We start from the raw sequence: 23,889 nt of genomic DNA, 5'->3' as shown, positions 1-23,889 counted from the left end.
CTTGCTGCGTTGCTGCAGTCACCATTGCCGAGGCTGCAGTAAGCTTGTGGAGCCTCTGGGGACACTCTTTTGCCATATGCCCTGGCTCCTCACAGACGTAACACTTCCTGTTCCCTCTAGGAGGCTTCGCTTTCACTGCTGCCGGTGCTAGGGCTCTGGTTGCTGACTGAGCCCTTGCACCTCCAACCTCCATAGGTTCGGCTCCTCCTCCTGGCGGAGGCGTGGATTGCGCCCGCGCTGCTTCTCTGGGAAGGAAGGAGGGGCCCCTGGCTGGTTCGCGCCCTCCACGCCCTTCGTCCCTGCTCCACGGACGTCCTTCCAGCCTCACCCCCACTGCCAGTGCCCTCTGAACGACCTCCTGGGTGGTTCGGGGTCTCTCCCCCCTCGCAATCTCATCTTTAATCGAGTTGTGCAGCCCCTCCCAAAAGAGGTCTCTTACAGGAGCCGAATCTCTGTCCCATTCCAGGGCACTGACCAAGGCGAAAAAGCGGGCATGATACTGCCTGACGCTGGCCCTCCCTTGTCTCAGCCCATGCACCTCCTTCCGTGCAAGATCCACGTCAATACTTGATAAAAAACACCCATCCATCGCTTTAATAAAGGCATCTGCATTCTGGAGCGCCGGATCCTTATCTCTCCATAAATTGCGTAGCCATGCTCTAGCATCCCCATGCAAATGGGACATGATGAATCCCACTCTCTCTTGCTCATCTCTAAAGTCTTTATGCAGCAGTTGCAGTGCGCACAGTACGTCGGCTCTAAAGTTGGGATACTGTTGCAGGTTCCCATCGAAGTGAGAGACCAGCCCGCCTGTCCGTCTCGCCAACCCAATTCCCTCCTGCCGGGGTGTCTGCTTTGTCAGCACGTCTAACCTGACCTGGAGATCCCTGCAGGCGGCAGCTGCTTCCTCCTCTCTCTTCCTGGATGCGAGAGCCTCGGCATTCAGTTGTGCCACTGCTTTTCTGAGTTCCTCTATCTGCTGCTCAGCCGTCATGTCGTCTGCCGTTCGTGAGCTCGCTAGTAGGCACCTGTTTCTCTCCCCTCCTCGAGGCTGTAGATGCCCACAATCGGGAGACGGAGCTTACTGTCAGAGCTGCTTGAAGATCCTAGCTCACAGAGGATCACGCTAGCCAGCGATCATTAAGTAAAAGTCTTTATTGAATTACAGTTTCCATTCTCACGCTGCTGCGCGCAACTCTACGTCTAGTAGCTAGATCGGCGAAGCTCCGTCTGAGTCTCCGCCCCGTGTGCACCAACTTAATATCCTAGCCTTGCTCCACCTTTTCCGCCTGACTGTCCTCCTCTGGGTCCCTCTACCCCCCGGGGCTTCTTCCTTCCGGGATTCTTCTGACGCTGACCCGGACCCTCCTGCCTCCTTGCGCCGGGCTTTAGGACCTGGTTCCCTTTCGGGGCTGCTTACTGCGCCGCCTTCCTCTGCATTTGAACTTGGCGCGCGCGCCCAACCTTCCACTTTCCTCTTAACCGTTTCTTCGCTCCCCGATGGAGGTGTGGCCACTCCTGACTCATGCCCTCCCTCCTGTGGTGAGCTGCCAGCGCTTCCCCCCTGGCTCCTTTCCTCTTCCCTGCTTCCTGGCGGTGACGCTGGTCCCGATTTCCAGCTGCTCCCCTCTGAGTCCCCTCTGGCTCTATCTTCCTGGGGTGCCCCCCTAGACTCCCCCCTTGCCCTGGCCACTGGTGCTCCTTTCTGTGAATCCTCTGATTCACTGGAAAGACTAGGAGATCTCGGGTCGTCGTCATCACTCATCTTTTCTTCTGCCTCCTCCCCTTCGCTCTCTGTTTCCTCCCTTGCCCGTGCCTCTGCTCCTAAACCCCTGACACATGTATAATTTCATAACCTTTTTTTCATATCCCTCACTTCTCGGACTCCCCCATTGCATCCCAAATTTCATTCCAATTTCCAAAATTATTTCAGCATCTTCTAAATAATTTTCTCAAATATATGTCCTACTAGTCTTTTCTTCAACTTAATCTTATGTCACTGTAATCCCTTTTTCTTTCTCAACACCTCGACATTCTAGCATTCATCAATTTTATAATAGTTCTTAAGATAAGTTTTGAATTTTTTCCAATCCTCTTCCGTTGTCTCTTTCCCCTGATCACGGATTCTGCCAGTCATCTCAGCCAGTGTCATATAGTCCATCACTTTCATCTGCCATTCTTCCAAGGTGGGTAGATCTTGTGTCTTCCAATACTTTGCGATAAGTATTATTGCTGCTGTCGTAGCGTACATAAAGAAAATTCTATCTTTCTTTAACACCAATTGGCCGATGATGCCCAAGAGAAAGGCCTCTGGTTTCTTAGGAAAGGTACATTTAAGTATTTTTTTCATTTCATTATATATCATCTCCCAGAAGGCCTTAATCTTTGGGCACGTCCACCAAAGGTGGTAGAAAGTACCTTCAGTTTCTTTGCATTTCCAACACTTATTATCAGGCAAATGGTAAATCTTTGCTAGCTTGACTGGGGTCATGTACCACCTATAGATCATTTTCATAATATTTTCCTTTAAGGCATTGCATGCCGTAAATTTTATCCCAGTGTTCCACAACCATTCCCAGTCAGCAAACATAATGTTATGACCAATGTCCTGTGCCCACTTAATCATAGCTGATTTAACTATTTCATCTTGTGTATTCCATTTCAGCAGCAAATTATACATTCTTGACAAATTCTTAGTATTGGGTTCTAACAGTTCAATTTCTAATTTTGATTTCTCCACCTGGAAGCCAATTTTCCTATCTTGTTTATACACCTCCATTATTTGATAATAATGGAGCCAATCTCGTACTTTAGGTTTCACCACTTGTAGATTTTCTAGTAGCTACACAGCTTCCCCAGTCCGCATCAACAAATACTTCTAGTTTTTCATCTTGTGTACTAGAGATCTTCAAACATACATTTAATGTCCCCTTTAGATATCTGATAAGCCCTTTCAAAGCACACCAATCAGCAGTACTGGGTTTAGATACACATTGACTCAGAACATTTGTAGCACATGCAATGTCTGGCCTTGACCACTGGCTTAAATACAACAGTGATCCTATTTTTGAGTGATACAACTCAGGCTGATCAAATTCATCATCACACACTGTCTTTGGGAAATCTGGTGTCATGGGAGTTTGAACTGGCTTGCAGTTTTCCATGCCAAACTGCTCTATTAAATGAAGAATTTTCTCTTTCTGGCTCAATAGGAAGCTTCCATCAGCTTCCTGCCTTACTTCTACTCCCAAGTAATTGCTTACAGGCCCTAAGGCTTTAAGCTTAAACCTCTTTTCCAGTTGACTTGTGAGCTTCTGGATCTCATCTGTGGAACTCCCTGCCACAAGCAAATCATCAACAAAGACTAAGAGCATTAGATATTTGTTGCCTGTCCCCTTGGTGTACAGGCATGGATCAGCCACACTCCTTTTAAAACCAAGTTTTACAAGGGCTTAATTTAAACACTGGTTCCAACACCTTCCACTTTGTTTGAGACCGTAAACAGCCTTTTTCAAATGCCAGACTGCACCATTCTCCCCTTCAAACCCAGGGGGTTGTCTCATTAACACTTCATGGTCTAAATTTGCATGCAGATATGCAGCATCAACATCAAAATGGTGCACTGCTAGTTGTCTTACAGCAGCAATGGAAAGCATTAAACGAAAAGTTTCACTCTTTACAGTGGGAGAAAACACTTCATCATAACTCTCCCCTTTAATCTGAGTGAACCCTCTGGCTACCAATCTGGCTCGAAAACGTGGTTCCCCAGATGCAAGGGTTTTCCTTTTGTAAACCCACTTGCATATGACACCACTCTGCCACCAGGTGGCGGCATTATAACCTCAAACACTTTGTTACGTTTAAAAGAGTCCATTTCTTCTTTCATAGCTTGTTCCCACAAAGCACGTTCCCCAGGGGGTAAGTCTAAGACTTCATTATAACTTTGTGGTTCCACACAACTCACATTGCATACTCTCACTCCTCCTAGGGTCAAACGCTGAGGAGATACACCCTTATTTGAACGCTGGGAGCATCTAGGCACAACTACTTCTTCTCCCCCCCCCCTTATCTCTGGCTCTTTTTCCTCTTCCTCTAGAGAAGTATTATCTATTGCCACATCTTTTGGGGAAATCTGTGCCTCCTCCTCATCCTGCTCCTGTGTTGCCAATGGCTGAGAAGAAGCCTCTTCTCTTACTTGCAGGGGCAGTAGGCAATCAGGGTTGGCATGGATCACAGTCCATCTGTCCTGGTCAGCAAAGTCTGCACTTTGTGACAGAACCACATGTCCTGGGCGTAAATTGAAACGCCACCCTTTGCCATAGGACTGATATCCCACAAACTGCAGTTTCTGCGCTCTAGCGCCCCCTTTCTGGCGCTGAGCTTTGGGGATATTTACATGTGCCCAAGAACCCCAGTTATGGAGCATTGTCCACTCTGGTTCTTTCCCAAACAACACACGATATGGTATATCTTTTATAGAGCTAGACCAGGTTCTATTAATCAAAAAGTTCGCAGTCAGAAAAGCCTCGCCCCACAGCCTATGGTTGTGACCCAATCCTGCATCCACTAGCAGGCAGTCCTTTACTGACTGTATCACAGCCCCACGTCTTTCACACAGACCATTTTCAGCAGGGCTATAAGGGTTAGTCAAACGATGAGTGATCCCCTTATGTCGCAACCATGCCCCAAATTGTTTGTTCAGAAATTCTCCGCCCCTATCTGTTTGCAACTGCACAACAGGGCGAGCGAAGAGCTTTTCAGCTTGGGCAACCCATTCTCTGAATGTGGGGAAACACTCAGATTTCTGCTTTAACAAAAACAGCCAACTAAAACGTGATTTGTCATCTATTACCAGAAAAGTATATCTGGCGCCCCCTTCAGTCTTCTGTGGAAAAGGGCCTATCACGTCACAATGGACAAGTTCTAAAACCTCTTTAGATCATAGAATCATAGAATCATAGAATCATAGAGCTGGAAGAGACCACAAGGGCCATCGAGTCCAACCCCCTGCCAAGCAGGAAACACCATCAGAGCACTCCTGACATATGGTTGTCAAGCCTCTGCTTAAAGACCTCCAAAGTAGGAGACTCCACCACACTCCTTGGCAGCAAATTCCACTGCCGAACAGCTCTTACTGTCCAGAAGTTCTTCCTAATGTTTAGGTGGAATCTTCTTTCTTGTAGTTTGGCTCCATTGCTCCGTGTCCGCTTCTCTGGAGCAGCTGAAAACAACCTTTCTCCCTCCTCTATGTGACATCCTTTTATATATTTGAACATGGCTATCATATCACCCCTTAACCTCCTCTTCTCCAGGCTAAACATGCCCAGCTCCCTTAACCGTTCCTCATAAGGCATCGTTTCCAGGCCTTTGACCATTTTGGTTGCCCTCCTCTGGACACGTTCCAGTTTGTCAGTGTCCTTCTTGAATTGTGGTGCCCAGAACTGGACACAGTACTCCAGGTGAGGTCGGACCAGAGCAGAATACAGTGGCACTATTACTTCCCTTGATCTAGATGCTATACTCCTATTGATGAGGCCCAGAATTGCATTGGCTTTTTTAGCTGCCGCGTCACACTGTTGGCTCATGTCAAGTTTGTGGTCAACCAAGACTCCTAGATCCTTTTCACATGTACTGCTCTCAAGCCAGGTGTCACCCATCTTGTATTTGTGCCTCTCATTTTTTTTTGCCCAAGTGCAATACTTTACATTTCTCCCTGTTAAAGTTCATCTTGTTTGTTTCTGCCCAGTTCTCTAATCTGTCAAGGTCGTTTTGAAGTGTGATCCTGTCCTCTAGGGTGTTAGCCACCCCTCCCAGTTTGGTGTCATCTGCAAATTTGATCAGGATGCCCTTGAGTCCATCATCCAAGTCGTTGATAAAGATGTTGAATAAGACCGGGCCCAAGACAGAACCCTGTGGCACCCCACTAGTCACTCTTCTCCAGGATGAAGAGGAACCATTGATGAGCACCCTTTGGGTTCGGTCAGTCAGCCAGTTACAAATCCACTGAGTGGTAGCATAGTCAAGACCACATTTTACCAGCTTCTTTACAAGAATATTATGGGGCACCTTGTCAAATGCCTTACTGAAATCAAGGTAGGCTATATCCACTGAGTTCCCTTCATCTACCAGGCTTGTAATTCTGTCAAAAACCGAGATCAGGTTAGTCTGACATGACTTATTTTTCAGAAATCCATGCTGACTATTGGTGATCACAGCATTCCTTTCTAGGTGCTCACAGACTGTTTGCTTAATGATCTGCTCCAGAATCTTCCCTGGTATTGATGTCAGACTGACTGGGCGGTAATTATTTGGGTCCTCTCTTTTCCCCTTTTTGAAAATAGGGACAACATTTGCCCTCCTCCAGTCTGCCGGGACTTCGCCTGTTCTCCAGGAATTCTCAAAGATGACTGCCAGTGGTTCTGAGATCACATCTGCCAGTTCTTTTAATACTCTTGGATGCAGTTCATCTGGCCCTGGAGACTTGAATACATCTAAACTAGCCAAGTATTCTTGTACTATCTCCTTAATTATTCTGGGCTGTGTTTCCTTTGCTGAATCATTTGCTTCAAATTCTTCAGGTCGGGCATTGTTTTCTTTATCGGAGAAGGCTGAGGCAAAGAAGGCATTGAGGAGTTCAGCCCTTTCTGTGTCCCCTGTTTGCATTTCACCATCTTCTCCTCTGAGTGACCCCACTGTTTCTTTGTTCTTCCTTTTGCTACGAACATACCCATAAAAGCCTTTTTTGTTGCTTTTAACCTCTCTAGCAAGCCTGAGTTCATTCTGTGCTTTAGATTTTCTGACTTTGTGTCTACACGTGCTGGCTATTTGTTTGAATTCCTCTTTGGTGGTTTCCCCCCTTTTCCATTTTTTGTACACATCTGTCAGGGGTTCAGGAGCAGAGGCAAGGGCAAGGGAGGAAACAGAGAGCGAGGGGGAGGAGGCAGAAGAAAAGATGAGTGATGACGACGACCCGAGATCTCCGAGTCTTTCCAGTGAATCAGAAGATTCACAGAAAGGAGCACCAGTGGCCAGGGCAAGGGGGGAGCCTAGGGGGACACCCCAGGAAGATAGAGCCAGAGGGGACTCAGAGGGGAGCAGTTGGAAATCGGGACCAGCGTCAGCGCCAGAGAGCAGGGAAGAGGAAGGGCGCCAGGGATCAAGCGCTGGCAGCTCACAACAGGGGGGAGGGCACGAGTCAGGAGTGGCCACACCTCCATCGGGGAGCGAAGAAACGGTCAGACAGAAAGTGGAAGGTTGGGCGCGCGCGCCAAGTTCAAATGCACAGGAAAGTGGCACAGTAGGCAGCCCGGAAAGGGAGCCAGGTCCTAAAGCCCGGCGCAAGGAGACAGGAGGGTCCGGGGGGTCGGCGTCAGAAGAATCCCGGAAGGAAGAGACCCCGGGGGGCAGAGGGATCCAGAGAAGAACAGTCAGGCGGAAAAGGTGGAGCAGGGCTAGGATATTAAGTTGGTGTACAAGGGGCGGAGACTCAGACGGAGCTTCGCCGATCTAACGCATAAGACGTAGAGTTGCACGCAGCAGCTTGAGAATGGAAACTGTAACTCAATAAAGACTTTTACTTAATGATCGCTGGCTAGCGTGATCCTCTGTGAGCTAGGATCGGGGAGCAGCTCTGACAGTAAGCTCCGTCCCTAAATTGTGGGCATCTACGGCCTCACGGAGAGGAGAGAAAGCGGGTGCCTACTAGCGAGCTCACGAACGGCAGACAACATGACGGCCGAACAGCAGATAGCGGAACTCAGAGAAGCAGTGACACGACTGAATACCGAGGCTCTTGCATCCAGGAAGAGAGAGGAGGACGCAGCTGCCGCCTACAGGGATCTCCAAGTCAGGTTGGAAGTGCTTACGAAGCAAGGGCAACTGACACCCAAACTGGAGGGGATTGGGTTGGGGAGACGAACAGGCGGTCTGGTCTCTCACTTCGATGGGAATTTGCAACAGTACCCCAACTTTAGAGCAGATGTAATGTGTGCACTGCAACTGCTGAACAAAGACTTTAGAGATGAGCAAGAGAAGGTGGGATTCATCATGTCCCATTTGCATGGAGATGCTAAAGCATGGCTGCGCAATTTGTGGAGAGATAAGGATCCGGCGCTCCAAAATGCAGATGCCTTCATTAAAGCGATGGATGGGTGCTTTTTATCAAGCATAGACGTGGATCTTGCTCGGAAGCAGATACATGGACTGAAGCAAGGGAGGGCCAGCGTAAGGCAGTACCATGCCCGCTTTTTCGCTTTCGTCAGTGCCCTGGAATGGGACAGAGATTCGGCTCCAGTAAGAGACCTGTTTTGGGAGGGATTGCACAGCGCGGTTAAAGATGAAATTGCGAGGGGGGAGAGACCCCGGACCACGCAGGAGATCGTTCAGAGGGCGCTGGCGGTGGGGGTGCGGCTGGAAGAACGTCCGTGGAGCAGGGACGAAGGGCGTGGAGGGGGCGAACCAGCCAGGGGCTACTCCTTCCTTCCCAGAGAAGCAGCACGTGCGCAATCCACGCCTCCGCCAGGAGGAGGAGCGGAACCTATGGAGGTTGGAGGTGCAAGGGCTCAGTCAGCAGCCAGAGCCCTAGCACCGGCAGCAGTGAAAGCGAAGCCTCCTAGAGGGAACAGGAAGTGTTACATCTGCGATGATCCACAGCATATGGCGAAAGCGTGTCCCCAGAGGCTCCACAAGCACACTGCAGCCTCAGCAATGGTAACTGCAGCAACGCAGCAAGGAGAACTACAGCAGGGAAACGACGGAGTCTGGCTGGAGAAAGAGGCACTGGGGCCCAGCCAGACGTGTCAGTGAAGCAGTCCCCAGAGATTTTACAGCCCATGGACGACCTCCCACCCAAACCAGTAGTGAGACTCACCGCATCGCTCCAGCTGCCCAATGGAATCACCATGGACGTGCCAATCACCATTGACTCAGGAAGCAATGCGGACTTTATAGGGCAGGACTTTGTCGACCGGCACGCTATACAGTTGCTGCCTGCCACGCTGCCCCTGCAGGTTGTCACGGTGGATGGCAGGGAGCTGCTAGGGGGGCAAGTGGTGAAGCAGACGCCACCAATGGTGATGCGACTTGGGAATCACAGGGAAGTCATCAGCTTCAACGTCACTCAACTATCGGACACGCCCATTGTATTGGGTATGAGTTGGCTGGACAAGCACAGCCCGACGCTGGCTTGGTACCAGAGGCAGCTGACCTTCGGCTCTTCCTTTTGTGCTGAACACTGCATCGTGCCCCGGCAGGAAGGAGAGGAAGAGGAGTCACAGCTGCAGCTAGGCACGCTGCAAGCGGTTCCCCACAAGTACGCAGAATTTTTGGAGGTTTTCTGCGAGAAGGAGGCAGACAGGCTACCCCCCCACAGACCATATGACTGCAAAATTGACCTGCTGCCAGGGGCGGCGCTGGCCAAAGGGAAGCTGTATTCCATGTCTGAGGACGAACTGCAGGAACTCAAAGAGTTCATAGATCATAATTTGGAGCGCGGTTTCATCCGAGAGACCAAGGCAGCGGGGGGCAGTCCTGTATTCTTTGTTAAGAAGCGGGACACGCCCCAAAAAAGACTTGTAGTGGACTATCGCACCTTGAACAGTGTGACCAAGCCATCGGACTTCCCCATGCCCCGAATCGACGACCTCCTCGCAAAGGTGCGGAAGGGCAGCGAGTTCACCAAGTTGGACCTGCGAGGGGCGTACAACCTCATTCGCATGCGGGAAGGAGATGAGTGGAAGACAGCCATGTTCACGCCCCTGGGCACCTACGAATATAGAGTTATGCCTTTTGGATTGCAAAATGGCTCCCACGTTTTTCAAGCTTTCATGCATCACGTGTTGGCGGGGCTCCTCTACAAGACGTGCGTCTGTTTCTTGGATGACATCCTGATCTTTTCGGAATCGCAGCAGGAGCATGACAGACACGTCAAGGAAGTGCTGAGCAGGCTACAGCAACATAGGCTTTACGCCAAGCTGGAGAAGTGCCAATTCGACGTGAAGGAGGTGGATTTCCTGGGCTACAAGTTGTCTGACAAGGGGCTCGCCATGGACAGCGCCAAGGTTCGAGCAGTGTTGGATTGGAAAAGCCCACGCAACCGGAAGGAGGTCCAACGGTTTGTCGGCTTCGCGAACTTCTATCGCAAGTTTATCAAAGGCTTTGCTATGCAGACAGCGGCCATCACGGACACGCTCAGCTCCAAGAAAAAGAAGTTCATCTGGACAGAGCAGGCGGAGCAGTCCTTTCAGGCACTCAAGCGTCTCTTCGCGTCGGAAGAGCAGCTGCTTCATGTCAACCCCAGCAGGCCGATGAGGGTGGAGACAGACGCTTCGGACAGAGCCGTGGGAGCAGTCCTGCTGCAGAAAGACCCGCAGGGGGTTTGGAGGCCGGGAGCGTTTTACTCCAGGAAGCTCAGCAAGTCCGAACAGAACTACACCATCTGGGACAGGGAGTTACTGGCCATTCATGCAGCATTCAAAGCGTGGAGGCACTTCCTGATCGGCGCCAAGCACACGGTGCAGGTCTGCACGGACCACAAGAATCTGGAGCACTGGCGCACGGCACAGTTCCTGAACCAGAGGCAGATACGTTGGGCTGAGTTCTTTGCGAACTTCGACTTCCGAATAGAGTATGTCCCGGGGGACACCAACATCATGGCGGATGCTCTCTCCCGTAAGCCACAGTATCTGGAGGAGGCAACGCCAGCGGCCGCCATGCACATCTTCGCACCGACAGTGTGGGCGTGCGCTGCGGCAACAGTTGACCTGGAGGCGGTGCGACGAGCGTTGCAGGATGACTCCTTCGCGCAAGCAAAGATGGCAGAGGTGCACAGGGGCAGGGCAGCGACCGACGAGTTCCAGTTGCGAGATGGATTGCTCATCCGTAAAGGGGCCATCTACGTGCCGGGAGACGAACTTCGCGCCAAGGTACTGCAGCAGCTGCACGACGCGCCCACTGCCGGGCACTTTGGCAAGGAGAAGACGGTGGAATTAGTCGCCAGAGACTTCTGGTGGCCCGGAATGAGAGGGGAAGTCGCGGACTACGTGGCGAGGTGTGACACCTGCCAGAGGGCCAAACCAGTGCACAGACCGCCGGCCGAACTGTTGGAACTGCTGCAAACTCTGTTCGAACCATGGGAGAGAGTGGCCCTGGACTTTGTCACGGATCTGCCCAGCTCGAGGGGCAAGACGGCTGTGCTGGTGGTGGTGGACTTGTTCTCCAAGATGGCACATTTCATTCCGTGTGCGAAGGTGGCCACGGCGGAGCAAACCGCCAAACTGTTCATAGACCACGTGTTCAAGGTTCACGGTCTGCCGCGGTCTATTCTGTCCGACCGAGGGCGACAGTTCATCTCGAACTTCTGGCAGAAGCTGATGGGCTTCCTGAACGTCAAGATTAACCTGGCGTCGGCTAGACACCCGCAGACCAACGGGCAAGCGGAGCGGGTCAATGCCATCATGCAGCAGTACCTGAGATGTTATGCGAATCAACAGCCTGCGACGTGGGTGGATTACCTGCCTCTCGCCGAGTTCGCCTACAACAACACGAAGCACGTGTCCACGGGGGTCACGCCGTTCTTCGCCAACAACGGGAGGCACCCCAGAACCTTCCCGGGACTGGAAAGAATGGGGGAGGGGGAGCCGCAGACAGCAGATGCGTTCGCGTCGGAGTTGCAGGAGGTCCACGATCAGCTGCGGCGGCACCTGGAGCTGGCTAAACACGCATACAAGGTACAAGCGGACAAACACAGAAGGATTGGCGAAGAGATCCATGTGGGAGACTGGGTCTGGTTAGCAGCCCACGCAGTGCCGGCCAGGTCGTTGGCGAAGAAGAAACTAGGGCATAAACAACTGGGGCCCTACCAAGTCGAAGAGCAGGTCAACCCGGTGGCTTTCAGGCTGGCGCTTCCGGAGGGTTCCAGGATGCATCCGGTGTTCCACAGATCGGTGCTCACTCCCTACAAGGCACCTCACAGGTTTCAGGAACCAGGAACGGCACCGAGTCCGCTCCGAGAGAGAACCGGGCAAGCGGGAGTGGCACAGGAGGAGCGCATCAACGAAGTCACGGAGATTTTGGACTCCAGATGGGGGGAAGAGGGGGTAGAATACCTTCTTGCCAAGGAGGGCACCCCGGCCAGTGCCAACAGCTGGGTGCCGGGCTACGCTTTAGACGAACCTCTGCTCAAAGAAGAGTTTCATGCCCTCTTCCCACATAGGCCAATGCCAGCAGACTTTTTCGACGACTTGCTTTTCACGCCCACGCTTTCAGCCAGCACGTTCCGGGGGTTCGACTCGGACGAGGAACCGACACGAGACGCCCGTTCCCCGGAGGGGTCACCCTCGGGATCTGCCTCAGAACCCTCGTATTGGTGGGATGATCGACCAGAGGAGCAGTTCCGCAGAAAGTGGCTGGAGGGTCCAGGACGAGCAACGTCTCCAGAAGGAAGCGAGGGAGAGACGGACATGGACGTTTTCGGGGACGACCCGGGTTTCGAGCACGGCGGCACAGAGATGGAAGCGGAGGTGACCGTCGTCGACGAGAGCAGGGAGGAAGAACCGGAAGACTTCAGATGGAGGCCCGCCACGGGAAGCGAACTGTATCCGACATTCGTCCCCCTGACACGGCAGCACCCAGCTCCCGCACCGGAAGGAGGGGAGGGGGGAAGAGGGGGCTTCGAGGGGGGGATGGATGTCAGGGGTTCAGGAGCAGAGGCAAGGGCAAGGGAGGAAACAGAGAGCGAGGGGGAGGAGGCAGAAGAAAAGATGAGTGATGACGACGACCCGAGATCTCCGAGTCTTTCCAGTGAATCAGAAGATTCACAGAAAGGAGCACCAGTGGCCAGGGCGAGGGGGGAGCCTAGCGGGACACCCCAGGAAGATAGAGCCAGAGGGGACTCAGAGGGGAGCAGTTGGAAATCGGGACCAGCGTCACCGCCAGAGAGCAGGGAAGAGGAAGGGCGCCAGGGATCAAGCGCTGGCAGCTCACAACAGGGGGGAGGGCACGAGTCAGGAGTGGCCACACCTCCATCGGGGAGCGAAGAAACGGTCAGACGGAAAGTGGAAGGTTGGGCGCGCGCGCCAAGTTCAAATGCACAGGAAAGTGGCGCAGTAGGCAGCCCGGAAAGGGAGCCAGGTCCTAAAGCCCGGCGCAAGGAGACAGGAGGGTCCGGGGGGTCGGCGTCAGAAGAATCCGGGAAGGAAGAGACCCCAGGGGGCAGAGGGACCCAGAGGAGAACAGTCAGGCGGAAAAGGTGGAGCAGGGCTAGGATATTAAGTTGGTGTACAAGGGGCGGAGACTCAGACGGAGCTTCGCCGATCTAACCATAAGACGTAGAGTTGCACGCAGCAGCTTGAGAATGGAAACTGTAACTCAATAAAGACTTTTATTTAATGATCGCTGGCTAGCGTGATCCTCTGTGAGCTAGGATCTGGAAGCAACTCTGACAGCAGCAAAAATGTAAAGTCAATTTAAGAGTGGTAAAATGAGAAACTGCAGAAAGTTGTGCCATTCACAAGGGTGGGTGTGTTTACCCTCCCCCTGATTAGATTACCCAAGCCTTTTTTGCCTGCACATGTCCTAGGTGAATAAGGGAGCTATTATTGCAATCACAACATCATTGTGGATACACACACTCCATTGCCAGAAATGCCCTGTCTATTTTGATCTGTTTTCAAATGGACACAGGCTGCATTCACACCATATACTATACAATTTTATATAGTCATGGCTTCCCCCGAAGAATTATGCAATCTTTAGTTTGTTAAGACTGCTGGGAGAGACTCCTTTCAGAATTAGAATTCCCAGAATGGTTTTACACTGTTATGTACTAAGCTTGGGTTGTCTAATGACTCTCAGCACTCTTAAGAGGTCTGAGCTCTCAGAAATCTTTGGGAGAAGCCATGACTTTTGGCGTCATAGAGCTTCAAATGTATGAGTGTGAATGTGGCCTTACTGCAGGGCAATGCAGAATCAAACTGCAAATAAGCTTTTGTTTTTGGAATGAAGCTAGTTTCTCAAGAAACACTTTTCAGGGGCAAAACAATGTGCAATGGATCTCAGTTGTGTGTGGATTGCATAGAAAGCACAAGTGCTCAGTTCACTTTGATTCTAGAATGAAAAGTCTGTATCCAACCCCTCTCTGCCTCCCACATTGTATGGGGGGAGGGGGCTCATTTAATTTCACTGCACACAGGTGGTGTAGTGACAATAAAATATTATTATTATTATTATTATTATTATTATTATTATTATTATTATTATTACAGGCAGTGCCACAGGTGGTTAATGGCATGCTTCAGCCTGACAATAGAATCCTGGAAGAAGCACTGCAGGATGTGGCAAGCAGTCTCAGAGACATGACCAGGGTGTTGAAGAAAATGCATGGTAAGCTTGATATTTCCCACTTTCATTCACAAACTATTGCTCAGCCATTCATAGCACAAGGACAGAAAAGGTAGAAAGCTGGAGAAAATAGCATAAAAGTGATATGCACTCTAAAATGGGAGTAGCAAATGGGAGTAGCAAATGCCCTCCAGATGTTGTTGGACACAACTCTCATCATCCCTGACTATTATTGCCCATGTTGGGTGGGGTTGATGGGAATTGGAGTCCAAAGACCCCTGAAGAACCACAGGCTGGCTATCTAAAAGATTGTGCAGAAATATGGAAAAGTCTCATGATGTGATCCTGACAACAGAATTCAACTTCCTGAGAATATTACTGCCCTGTGAAAAAGAAAGTGCAGATTCAGCTACTCAAAGGAGTTCCATTGAAATGAATGAACCTAAGTTAGTAATGGGTTTGCTCTGAGTAGAACTTGTTAAGGGATTCAGAACTTACAGGGTTAAGGAGTTCTGAGTGACGTTCTGAAATGATGTCTCACATTCCTGAGGCGTGGTCACAGACACACATGGGAGTGGTTTGCTCTGAGTGTCTCAGTCTGTCTGTGTCTCGAAAACTATGCGAGAGGAAGAATGTGCGAGGTTTCGCCGGGTCTGATTTATGCTGTTATACGCCAGGAATAAAGGCTGTTAGAGATAAGATAAGGAACGCCTTGTGTCTGTTTTGAATTATTACCCACACACTGCAATTGCTTCTAACTGCTGTGATCGCTCTGCTACCGGCCAAAGAGGAGGAAGGACGTTTGGATCGGCACGGTCAGTTTGCAAGCTGCGAAACGGAAGAGTGCTGGACTCCATGTTTGGCCCTCTTGGCCGGCATAGAACTAGCACTGGATATGATCAGCAAGGGAAACCCAATGCAGCCACTGAGGGTTGCCTGCTTGGCAGTGACCTGTCACATGACTTTCTTGGTGAACCGTTCATTTGTGGAATGCCCTCCATAGTGAGGTGTGTCAGTCTCCCTCATTATTAGCTTTCAGGAGAAATTTTAAAACACTCCTGTTTACCCAAGCATTTGAGAGCTGAAAGTCCTGCCCCTGGCACCCCTGAAATTATTAATTTGAGAATAGGAACCGGTTTTTGGAGTTTTTAGAATATTGTTTTCAACTGTTTCAAGAAATCTCACTAGTCTTGTTTTGGTATTGATGTGTTTTCTGCATGGGCTCCTTTGGAGAAAGGGTGTGATATAAATTTAATAAAATAAATAAATAAACTGACTTTACCAGATTTGGAAATGTGAAATTTATTTTTGATCCAGTTTTGTTTTTGTTTTTATGCTTCACTTCCTAGATTACGTGGATCCTGCAATATTCTACGGTGTGATACGGATCTTCTTTTCTGGGTAAGTACAGCATGTATACTTTTTGCTCTCCAAACGTTTTCCAAGTAGTAGAGGACAAGCAGGGGTACACTCTTGAGAAAATCCGCACTCTAGAAACAGCCACACATGCTGCTCTTATTTCTTTATGCATTTGATTCCATTTATGCATCATTTCCTGTAAAATAAGTTGAGGTGAGTCCACAGTGAAAACATCAAGGATAACTTTTTATTTCATTTATGAATTGCTTCCCACAAGGCATCTTGAAATTATTTAAAATGCAATAAAAGCACATGCAAAACAATTGTATGCATTGTATAAAAGCGGCTAAAACATTAAAAACATTAAAACAACAACACATACATAAAATCAATTCTAATCCATTACAGATACTAACTGGGATAAAAAATCTCAACCTAAAAGGCTTGTTGAAAGGAATGTCTTTAACAGGCCCCAAAAGACTGGCGAATGCCACTGGATTCTTCCTCTTCGCTGCTAGAAAGGGGAGTGGAAAATTACATACCAGTGGCCTTAGTGACTCCAAACATCCAAATCACTGAATTTATTTATTAATTTATTTTTATTAATTTTCCATTAAGATCCTCCAATTTATAACAAATCAAATCATAATCCAATTCAAAAATTAAAATTAAATTTAAAAACAACCAAATTACAATAATTGTTAATTATTAAATTTCACACGGACTTCCCATATTCTGGACCTCTGAAGAACTCATCTCAGATAGTTATATTTCTGCCCTCTTGTTGTTTTCATATTTTCCACAATCCGATCTTAAACTCTCAAAGTCCTCAGTCCCTGGCTGATCGATTCTCAATCATGTTAAACAATCATATATCCAGTTTAATTTATGTATGTGTATGTCCTGCCGCCCGCCCTCTCCGTCCATGGCCGCGCTAGGTTTACCTCAGCGTGCAGACAGCGAGGCTCTGGATTGGCTGCAGGAACTTCCTACAGCCAATCCGAAGCCACGCCAGTGTCGCCGCCCACCCAGAAGCCGTCCCAGCGTCACAGAAGTCAGTCCCTGTGTGGCGAGGCATCTGCAGCACGCAGGGACTGACCGAGCATGTGGCAGAGTCCGCAGGCCAGATTTACAAGCCTGGGGGGGCCACATCCAGCCCCCAGGCCTTAGTTTGCCAACCCCTACTCTGGACTAACTCAGAAAGCAGGCAGGTGGGGGCTGACAGAAATTATTGGGACAGTGCCCCATTATCCTATGGGGTTATGTAGTTTTCTCTGCTGGAGAAAATGACACATCCAATGATAGCTGCAGCTGCCAAGAAGGGGGTTGGCTAAGGGTGGAGAAGCAGAGGAAGCTGTTGAGGAAGAACTGTTTCTCAGTGATAGAGCTTCTACTTTGCCTGCAGATGGTCCCAGGTTCAATCCCAGGTAGGGCTAAGAAAGACTTCTGTCTGAAACCTTAGAGAGCCACTGTCAGTCAGTGTAGATAAATAATGAGCATGGTGTGCCAATGGTCTGACTTTGTGTAAGGATCCTATGCTCTTTTATTCTTACTCTTCCCCAATAGTGCTCAGTATCATCTACATTAACTGGCAACATCTCTCTAGGGTTCCAGAAAGGAGACATTCCCAACTCTCGCTGGAAATGGAGCCCATGACCTTTTGCACACTCAGCCAGTGCTCTACCATTGGGCCTCAGCCCTCTGCCTTTAAGAGGAACAGAACTGTCTCCCAGCGACAGTTCCACATTGCTTGGCAAAAATTCTCAAAATGCTGCAAGGTCTTCCAAGCTGTTGAAAAAGAGCGGGTTTTTCAGCTTGCATTTTTCTTTCTTGTGTATGTGTGTGATCATTTTAATAAAACAACTGCCTAAAAATTGAGCCTTGCTGATCTCCAGAGTCGCACCTAACATCTGGCAGGGGCAGGTGGCAAAGGATGGCTAATGAGCCTGCATACAGCTTGAGTCCTAAGTGAGCCCAATCCTCATTTCTATCTAAAGCAGATTTCCTGCAATGTGTCACCAAGCAGAGAGTTATGAAAGCTTTGCAATTCACATCTGTTGCAGCCAGAGAATGCTCTGAAACTCTGCTAATCAGGGTTGCAACTAGAGGCTGGCTCCTTTGCAGATATAGTGGATGTTATTATTAATATTGCTGTTGTTATTTCATTTATGGGAGAAGATGCAACTCTGAAGAAGATTGCACATTTTCTATTTGCATTGAGACAGAATGCTGTGCCTTGTCAGGGAGATCCAAGAACGCAAAGTTTATTTTATGCTTTTACTCATTGAGGTTTTATTCTGGGTTTTGTGCATTCATTTTTTCCGTTCTATTTTATTTTAACATTACATAACTTTGTTAAAAGAGGAACATCCCCCCTCCTTTTAAAGGGGCATGTCGCGATCTGCCAGTGAAAACTGGAAATTTAACTTAGTTTAGGTTGTAGTTGGGGAAACCTTGGCCCTCTGGATATCTCTGAACTACAACTCTTGTGAGCCCTAGGAAGCATGGCCAATAGGATGATGGGAGTCGTAGTTCAGCAACATTTGGAGGGGCAAAGGTTTGTTTGGATCTCGGGTAACTTCATGTTATACTTTCATAGCGGCAAACTTTTTTTTGTAATGGTCTGGTGACTAGATACATATAAACAAACCTACTATACTGCTAATTACTACTATACTATTTTTACATTAAAAAGAAAATCTACATTTGTCTCTTCCACAAGTCTCCCAATAAATTTGGGGAAAGCAACATCTGATTGGTTGAAAAAAATTCTTGATGTAAGAAAGAACCTTTTATTCTTGGTACTCCTTGTGCCTCTGATGGTTTCAGCTACAGATTTATATTTCTGTAAATCTTGCAAGCCATGTGTGCCACACCTCTGTAAATCTTGCAAGCCATGTGTGCCACACCTCTGGGTCTCTCATTTCTTATGATGGTACTCTCCACTTGTACCAATTGTAAATGTAACATTCCATGCCACCCTTGGTTTGGTTTGGTTTAGTTTTTATGTGTTGGTCTCATGGTCTCTATTGTGATATGGGTTATATAAACAAAGTGAAATATACTCAGAGTCGAGAGTGGAGTTTAATAAAAAATACTTTCGATAAAAGAATACTATTTTACTAACAGTACTATTACTACTATAGTTAAAGGGGAGCAGGCGGCGCTGTGGTCTAAACTACTGAGCCTCTTGGGCTTGCCGATCAGAAGGCTCCCAGTTTCTGCCAATCTAGCAGTTCAAAAGAGAGCTTGCAGGGCAGCAGTTGAAGAAGGAGCAAAAAGGGTTTTCTTGTGTGTGTGTGTTTCTTTGTGGCTGATTAGCTACTCTCCCTGTGCAAAGGTCAGAGGGGGCAGGGTTTCTGTTGAGGCAGGTGATTAGCTTATCAGAGTTTGCAGGGCAGCGGCGCGTGCCTTATGGCGCGCACAGTTCGACCCATCTTTTAGATTTAGGGGAGCTAGTCTCAAACGTTTGTTGAGGGAGACCTAGGTTTTGTGGGGGGTTATTTGTCCTGTCTTCACGCTTTTTATGACGGAGGACCGCTGTAGCCACCCCCAACGACACGTTCTCAAGATGGAGGGGGAGGGAACAGCTGCAGTCGCCTGCGGTTCCTGCGCAATGTTTGCCATCTTGCCAAAGGTTGCAGGCAGCTTTACCTGCAGCAATTGCATGTTGATTGCCCTCTTAAAAGACAAAGTCCAGCAACTGGAGGAACGTGTAGCTACGCTCCAAAGAATTAGAGAGCTGGAGCTCTTCTTGGAAGCAACAGAGCACACCGTCTCCACCAAGGAGGAGACAGGGGACTCCCCTGAGAAGGCTAGTTCACCAACACAGGAGCCAGATATATGGAGAAACGTGACTCAAAGAAGTAGGAGGCCCAGGGTTCGCTCTGATTGTTTAGAAATACACAATCGCTTTGAGGTCCTCTCCCCTAGCATGGAAGACAAAGAGCAGACTCCATTTGAGGATCTCTCCCTCATTACAGTCGATCAGGTATATGAAGACGAGCAGCAAAGTCAGTCCGCAGGGAATGTGCAGGCGATCTTGGAACAGACAGCTCACGGAAGAACTCCGACCAAACCTAAGAGGAGGCGTGTAGTGGCGATAGGGGATTCCCTACTGAGGGGAACAGAAGCAGTGATCTGTGGGCCTGACAAGATGTTAAGGTGTATTTTAATTAATTTATGTCTATTTTTATGCATATTGTGTTGTTTTTATGATGTTAGCCGCTCTGAGCCCGGCCTCGGCTGGGGAGGGAGGGATACAAATAAAATTTATTATTATTATTACTACTATAATTACAATCTAGTATTATTACTACTGCTTATTGGATCTACCATGCAGCTCCTTGAGACGCAATCTCTCACTGCCTTTACTTCCTTTTAGATGGAAGGACAATCCTGCCCTGCCAGAAGGGCTGATCTATGAGGGTATCTCGGACAAGCCTCTGGTGTACTCTGGGGCGAGTGCAGCACAAAGCACCACACTGCACACCTTTGACGAACTTCTTGGAATCCAGCATTGTAGGGAAAGCAGTAAGTCTCTTGCTTTGATGAACTGGAGACATACATGCACTGCATGTGGTTTGTGTAGATGGTCTGTGGCAGGGCTGTCCCAATACATTTTGGCAGCTGAAGTGAACCACAAAATGGTGCACCCCTGCCCCAGGGAAGAAGGAATGAGTGAATATATAGATTGAGAACAAGAGGAGGGGGATCAAATCAGCCTTACCTGACAGTTGAAGTGGCGTGGGAAGGGGCCCACTCTGAATCATGCCTAGCAGGTGCAGAACCCAGAAGACCCCAGAGGACAGCCGCTGCCAGTTCCTTCCTAACTCTAACCCTAACCCTATTCACTGAGAGGCCACTGTAGAGGCGACACAGTACATGCTACATCACCCCACCATGTGCACGCTCACACTTGATAACATAGCAAGCAAATGCCAGGGTTCATGGAGATGTGGAGCGTTTCCCCCACAGCATTTGTGCAGAACCTGGTGATTGCATGAGGCCCCAGGCACCTGCAGTTGTGGGGACAAGCCGGTACTGCTGGATGAAGGGCTGCCAAGCAAGCAACGGCTCCAACCTCCAACACATGGCAGCAGGCAATGCATTCATGATCGGGAACCCTGGTTGCATGGAAACCCACACGTATAGGTGACCAGACTTCCCTTTTCAATATGCACAGTCAATATGCACCTTATAAGCACCCTTCAGATGCTGTAGACAACTCCCATCATCCCTAGCTCACATAGCCCAATGGTTAGGGGAGTTGAAGCTCCAACTTTGGCTACCAATGTAGGAAAGGATCACAGAAAAGAGAGGAGACAAACACACAATTTATCCACCTGTGGTCTGAAATGGTATAGTTCACCAGGTATGGTTTTATCATCCTGACCTTTATTTATTACTGGGATGGGGGAAATGTTGAGCCTGCAGACATTGTTGGACTCCCAACTCCCATGAGCCTAAGCAGCATGGCCAATGGGCAGAGATGATGGGAGCTGGAGTCCAGCAACACCCTCATAACAGTACAATATTTATTTATTAACACACACACTGTTGAACTATTAATCCTACTCACTCATCTTCTCTGTGTCCTTTTGCTAGCCACATTTTTGCACAGAATGAGGGAGTACATGCCCCCTCACCATCAGGCCTTCATTGAGGAAATCCAGTCCCTTCCCCCACTGAGGAGTCATGTGCTATCCTCTGGCAAGGAGAAGCTCTGTTCTGCATATAACATGTGTGTGGCAGCCCTTTCTGACTTGAGGACCTACCACATTGCCATGGTCACCAAGTACATCGTTTCAGCAGCTCGCAACGCCAAAGCGAAGCCAAGTGAATCCACTTCTCCAAACCCGCCATCTTTCCTGGAAGAGAGAGGGACAGGTGGCTCCGGGGTTCTGAGCTTTCTCAAGAGTGTCCGGAACACGACAAAAGAAGCAATTATAACTTTTTAAAAGCTTGCGCTTTTTCTGCGTTGGGGGTTAAGCTAGGATGGCCAATGACGTAGCACTACCCAAAAAAACAAACAACAAAAAAACCAAATTGGCACAAAATGTTTCTGTGCTTATTTATATGTATCGGTGGAAAGGTAGAAATAATTACTATAATATAAATGGAAACTGGATACATCTTATCACAGCAGCCCCAGATTGACCTAGGACAGTGTTTCCCAACCTTTTTTGGGCAAAGGCACACTTGTTTCATGAAAAAAATCTCGAGGCACACCACCATTACAGCCCCGTGACGTCAGCGCGCAGCGTCACGCCGGGAGGGACGCATGAAAGTGTAAGTTTCAATTTTTCCCCCTCCCCCTTGCCTTCCTTCTGTGCCAACCGCCAAAAAGCCAAGACTTTAGGGCAGCAGGTCGACACGGAAGAAGCTCCTACCTAAGGACAGGTGCGACGGCCGTGTCCTCTTCTGCCACACTTGGCAGCCCTGCCTCACGGTCGTGACTCCCACCCTGATTTCTCCCCGCAGGTCGAGCGGCACAGGCAGCCCAATGTGTCCAGCCCAGACACAAGCCCCGCTTCCCCACTCTAGATCCTGAATGCGACCAAGTGCTCTGGACTCCCGAGCAGGGTGGGAAAGAGGACTCGCATCTGGTAGCCTCCGGGCTCCTCGCCTGCTCGAGGGATGGCATTGCAGGCAAGTTGCCGGCCGTCGCCATCGCCGCCCCCTCATGCGAGTGGACCTGCCTGGAGTGGTGGGCCGGGGGAGGCTCGCTCTCTGTGGGGATGTGGCCCGCACGCGCGGCCCCGCTTCCTCCTGCCCAGGGCTGAGCTCCTTACCCGCGATCTCGGTCTCGCGCACGCGGATCCCACTTATTCCGAAGCTCGCGCCACTAGCCAGGGCTCTCACACCGTGCCAGGGCGAGGCTGACGTCATCGCGGCTCGCCGCCGCCCTCGACTTCCCTGTTCCCTCCCCTCCCTCGAGTCGCCGTGGTTACCGAGGACTGCAAGCTGCTCGGGCGAGCGTGGGGCATTAAGTGGGAGAAGGAAAATTAAAATTAAAACTCGCCTGAAGGCCGCCTCTCCGGATATGAAGCTATCTTTCGAATTTTTTAATTTTTCCCGCGGCACACCAGGCAACATCTCGCGGCACACTAGTGTGCCGCGGAACAGTGGTTGGGAAACACTGACCTAGGAGCTTGCTCAATCTGCTCCCTGGCTGCTGTCAGTTGAACAAATATAAACTCTCTCCCTCCCCTGCTCCCACCTTTAGGTGGCAGTGCAAGGATTTCCGCTTGTGCAACAGCACTTCCCCCCATTCCCAGCTCCCATGTGCACCCCTGCCCTCTCCAAATCTGCTTGGGGGGTGTGTGTGCTCTAGAATAAATTCAAGGGGAAGTGAGAAGAGGGGGGAGTTTCCATTGTGCAAGCGAAAGTCCTTGCACTGATAGCATGAGTTACTTAGCTCTACACTGGATGCAACTGTTTCTTTTTAAACCAGACATAGGCTTGACTTTACCTACTTAAAATAAAGCACAACTTTTTTGGCCCTGGAAGCACATCAGGAAAACTAAGAAACTATTATGGGTGCCACAGTTTACCACTTTCTCACCCACCCCACAAAAAAAGCTAGCAAAATTCCTATGCCCCCCACCACAAAGCAGTGTCTGCCCTCCCCCTCCAAAATAGATGTCTCCCAAGCAACCAGAAGAAGCCCTTGCTTTATTTTTCAGGGCTCTGAACAAGCTCCATGTGGTGCTAGGGAGCCCATAAGTGCCAGCAAAAAGTGAACTGAGATGTCACTATCCTTCAAAATTCACACTTCTCTAAATTTTGAGATGCAAAATTTTGAGATGCAACTCTCCAAACAAAAATGTGTTTCACAAAGTTGTGAAAATACACAAATGTGTATTTTCTGAAAACAAAGGTGTTTGTGAAAATAACTTACAGAAATGCATTATATTAGGGAAAATTGCTTGCAGAAATTACCTATATTAGGGGAAATGCTCATTTAAATGCTGACTATTTTAAAGTCAACAAATGAATGAAAACTGCACATTCCTTGCATGATAACTCCATCATCCTGAAAGATTGATAGATGAAACCAGAGGCCATTCTTCTCAATTCTTGGTTTTAAGTGAATTTAATTGCCCAATAAAGGATTTCTCCCTGCTTCGTTTGACTAATCAAGTCTTCTCATGGAGAGGGCTTTTTGTTTCATATCTGATCTGAACAAGA

At 49.1% G+C, this 23,889-nt stretch overlaps 1 protein-coding gene and 1 long non-coding RNA gene across 6 annotated transcripts in view; one reads left to right on the top strand and one right to left on the bottom strand.

The window, feature by feature from the left end:
- Nucleotides 1-21,840, top strand: part of LOC310695750 (indoleamine 2,3-dioxygenase 2-like) — a 56,323-nt gene extending 34,483 nt beyond the window's left edge. For 4 of the 5 annotated variants that reach the window (XM_083480660.1, XM_083480656.1, XM_083480659.1 and 1 more), the window contains 4 exons: nt 14,262-14,379; nt 15,687-15,738; nt 20,081-20,229; nt 21,304-21,839. In XM_083480660.1, coding sequence (XP_083336786.1) covers nt 14,262-14,379; nt 15,687-15,738; nt 20,081-20,229; nt 21,304-21,656 — 672 coding nt within the window. In that variant the 3' untranslated portion in view covers nt 21,657-21,839. Of the gene's footprint in view, nt 1-14,261; nt 14,380-15,686; nt 15,739-20,080; nt 20,230-21,303 lie in introns of all 5 variants that reach the window. The other variant, XM_083480657.1, reaches the window with a different exon arrangement.
- LOC310695860 lies at nt 15,624-20,156 on the bottom strand. Its single transcript, XR_014520304.1, has 3 exons — nt 20,091-20,156; nt 16,641-16,681; nt 15,624-15,892 (listed from the first exon to the last, which is right to left on the bottom strand). It is a non-coding gene; the product is annotated as an uncharacterized lncRNA (long non-coding RNA).
- Nucleotides 21,841-23,889: the final 2,049 nt, after the last annotated feature.

Source organism: Podarcis liolepis (assembly GCF_965112155.1).
Source record: "Podarcis liolepis genome assembly, chromosome: 16".
NCBI classification, from domain to species: domain Eukaryota; kingdom Metazoa; phylum Chordata; class Lepidosauria; order Squamata; family Lacertidae; genus Podarcis; species Podarcis liolepis.
Note: the sequence above shows the minus strand (reverse complement) of the source record. Positions and strands in the feature narration are given on the sequence as shown.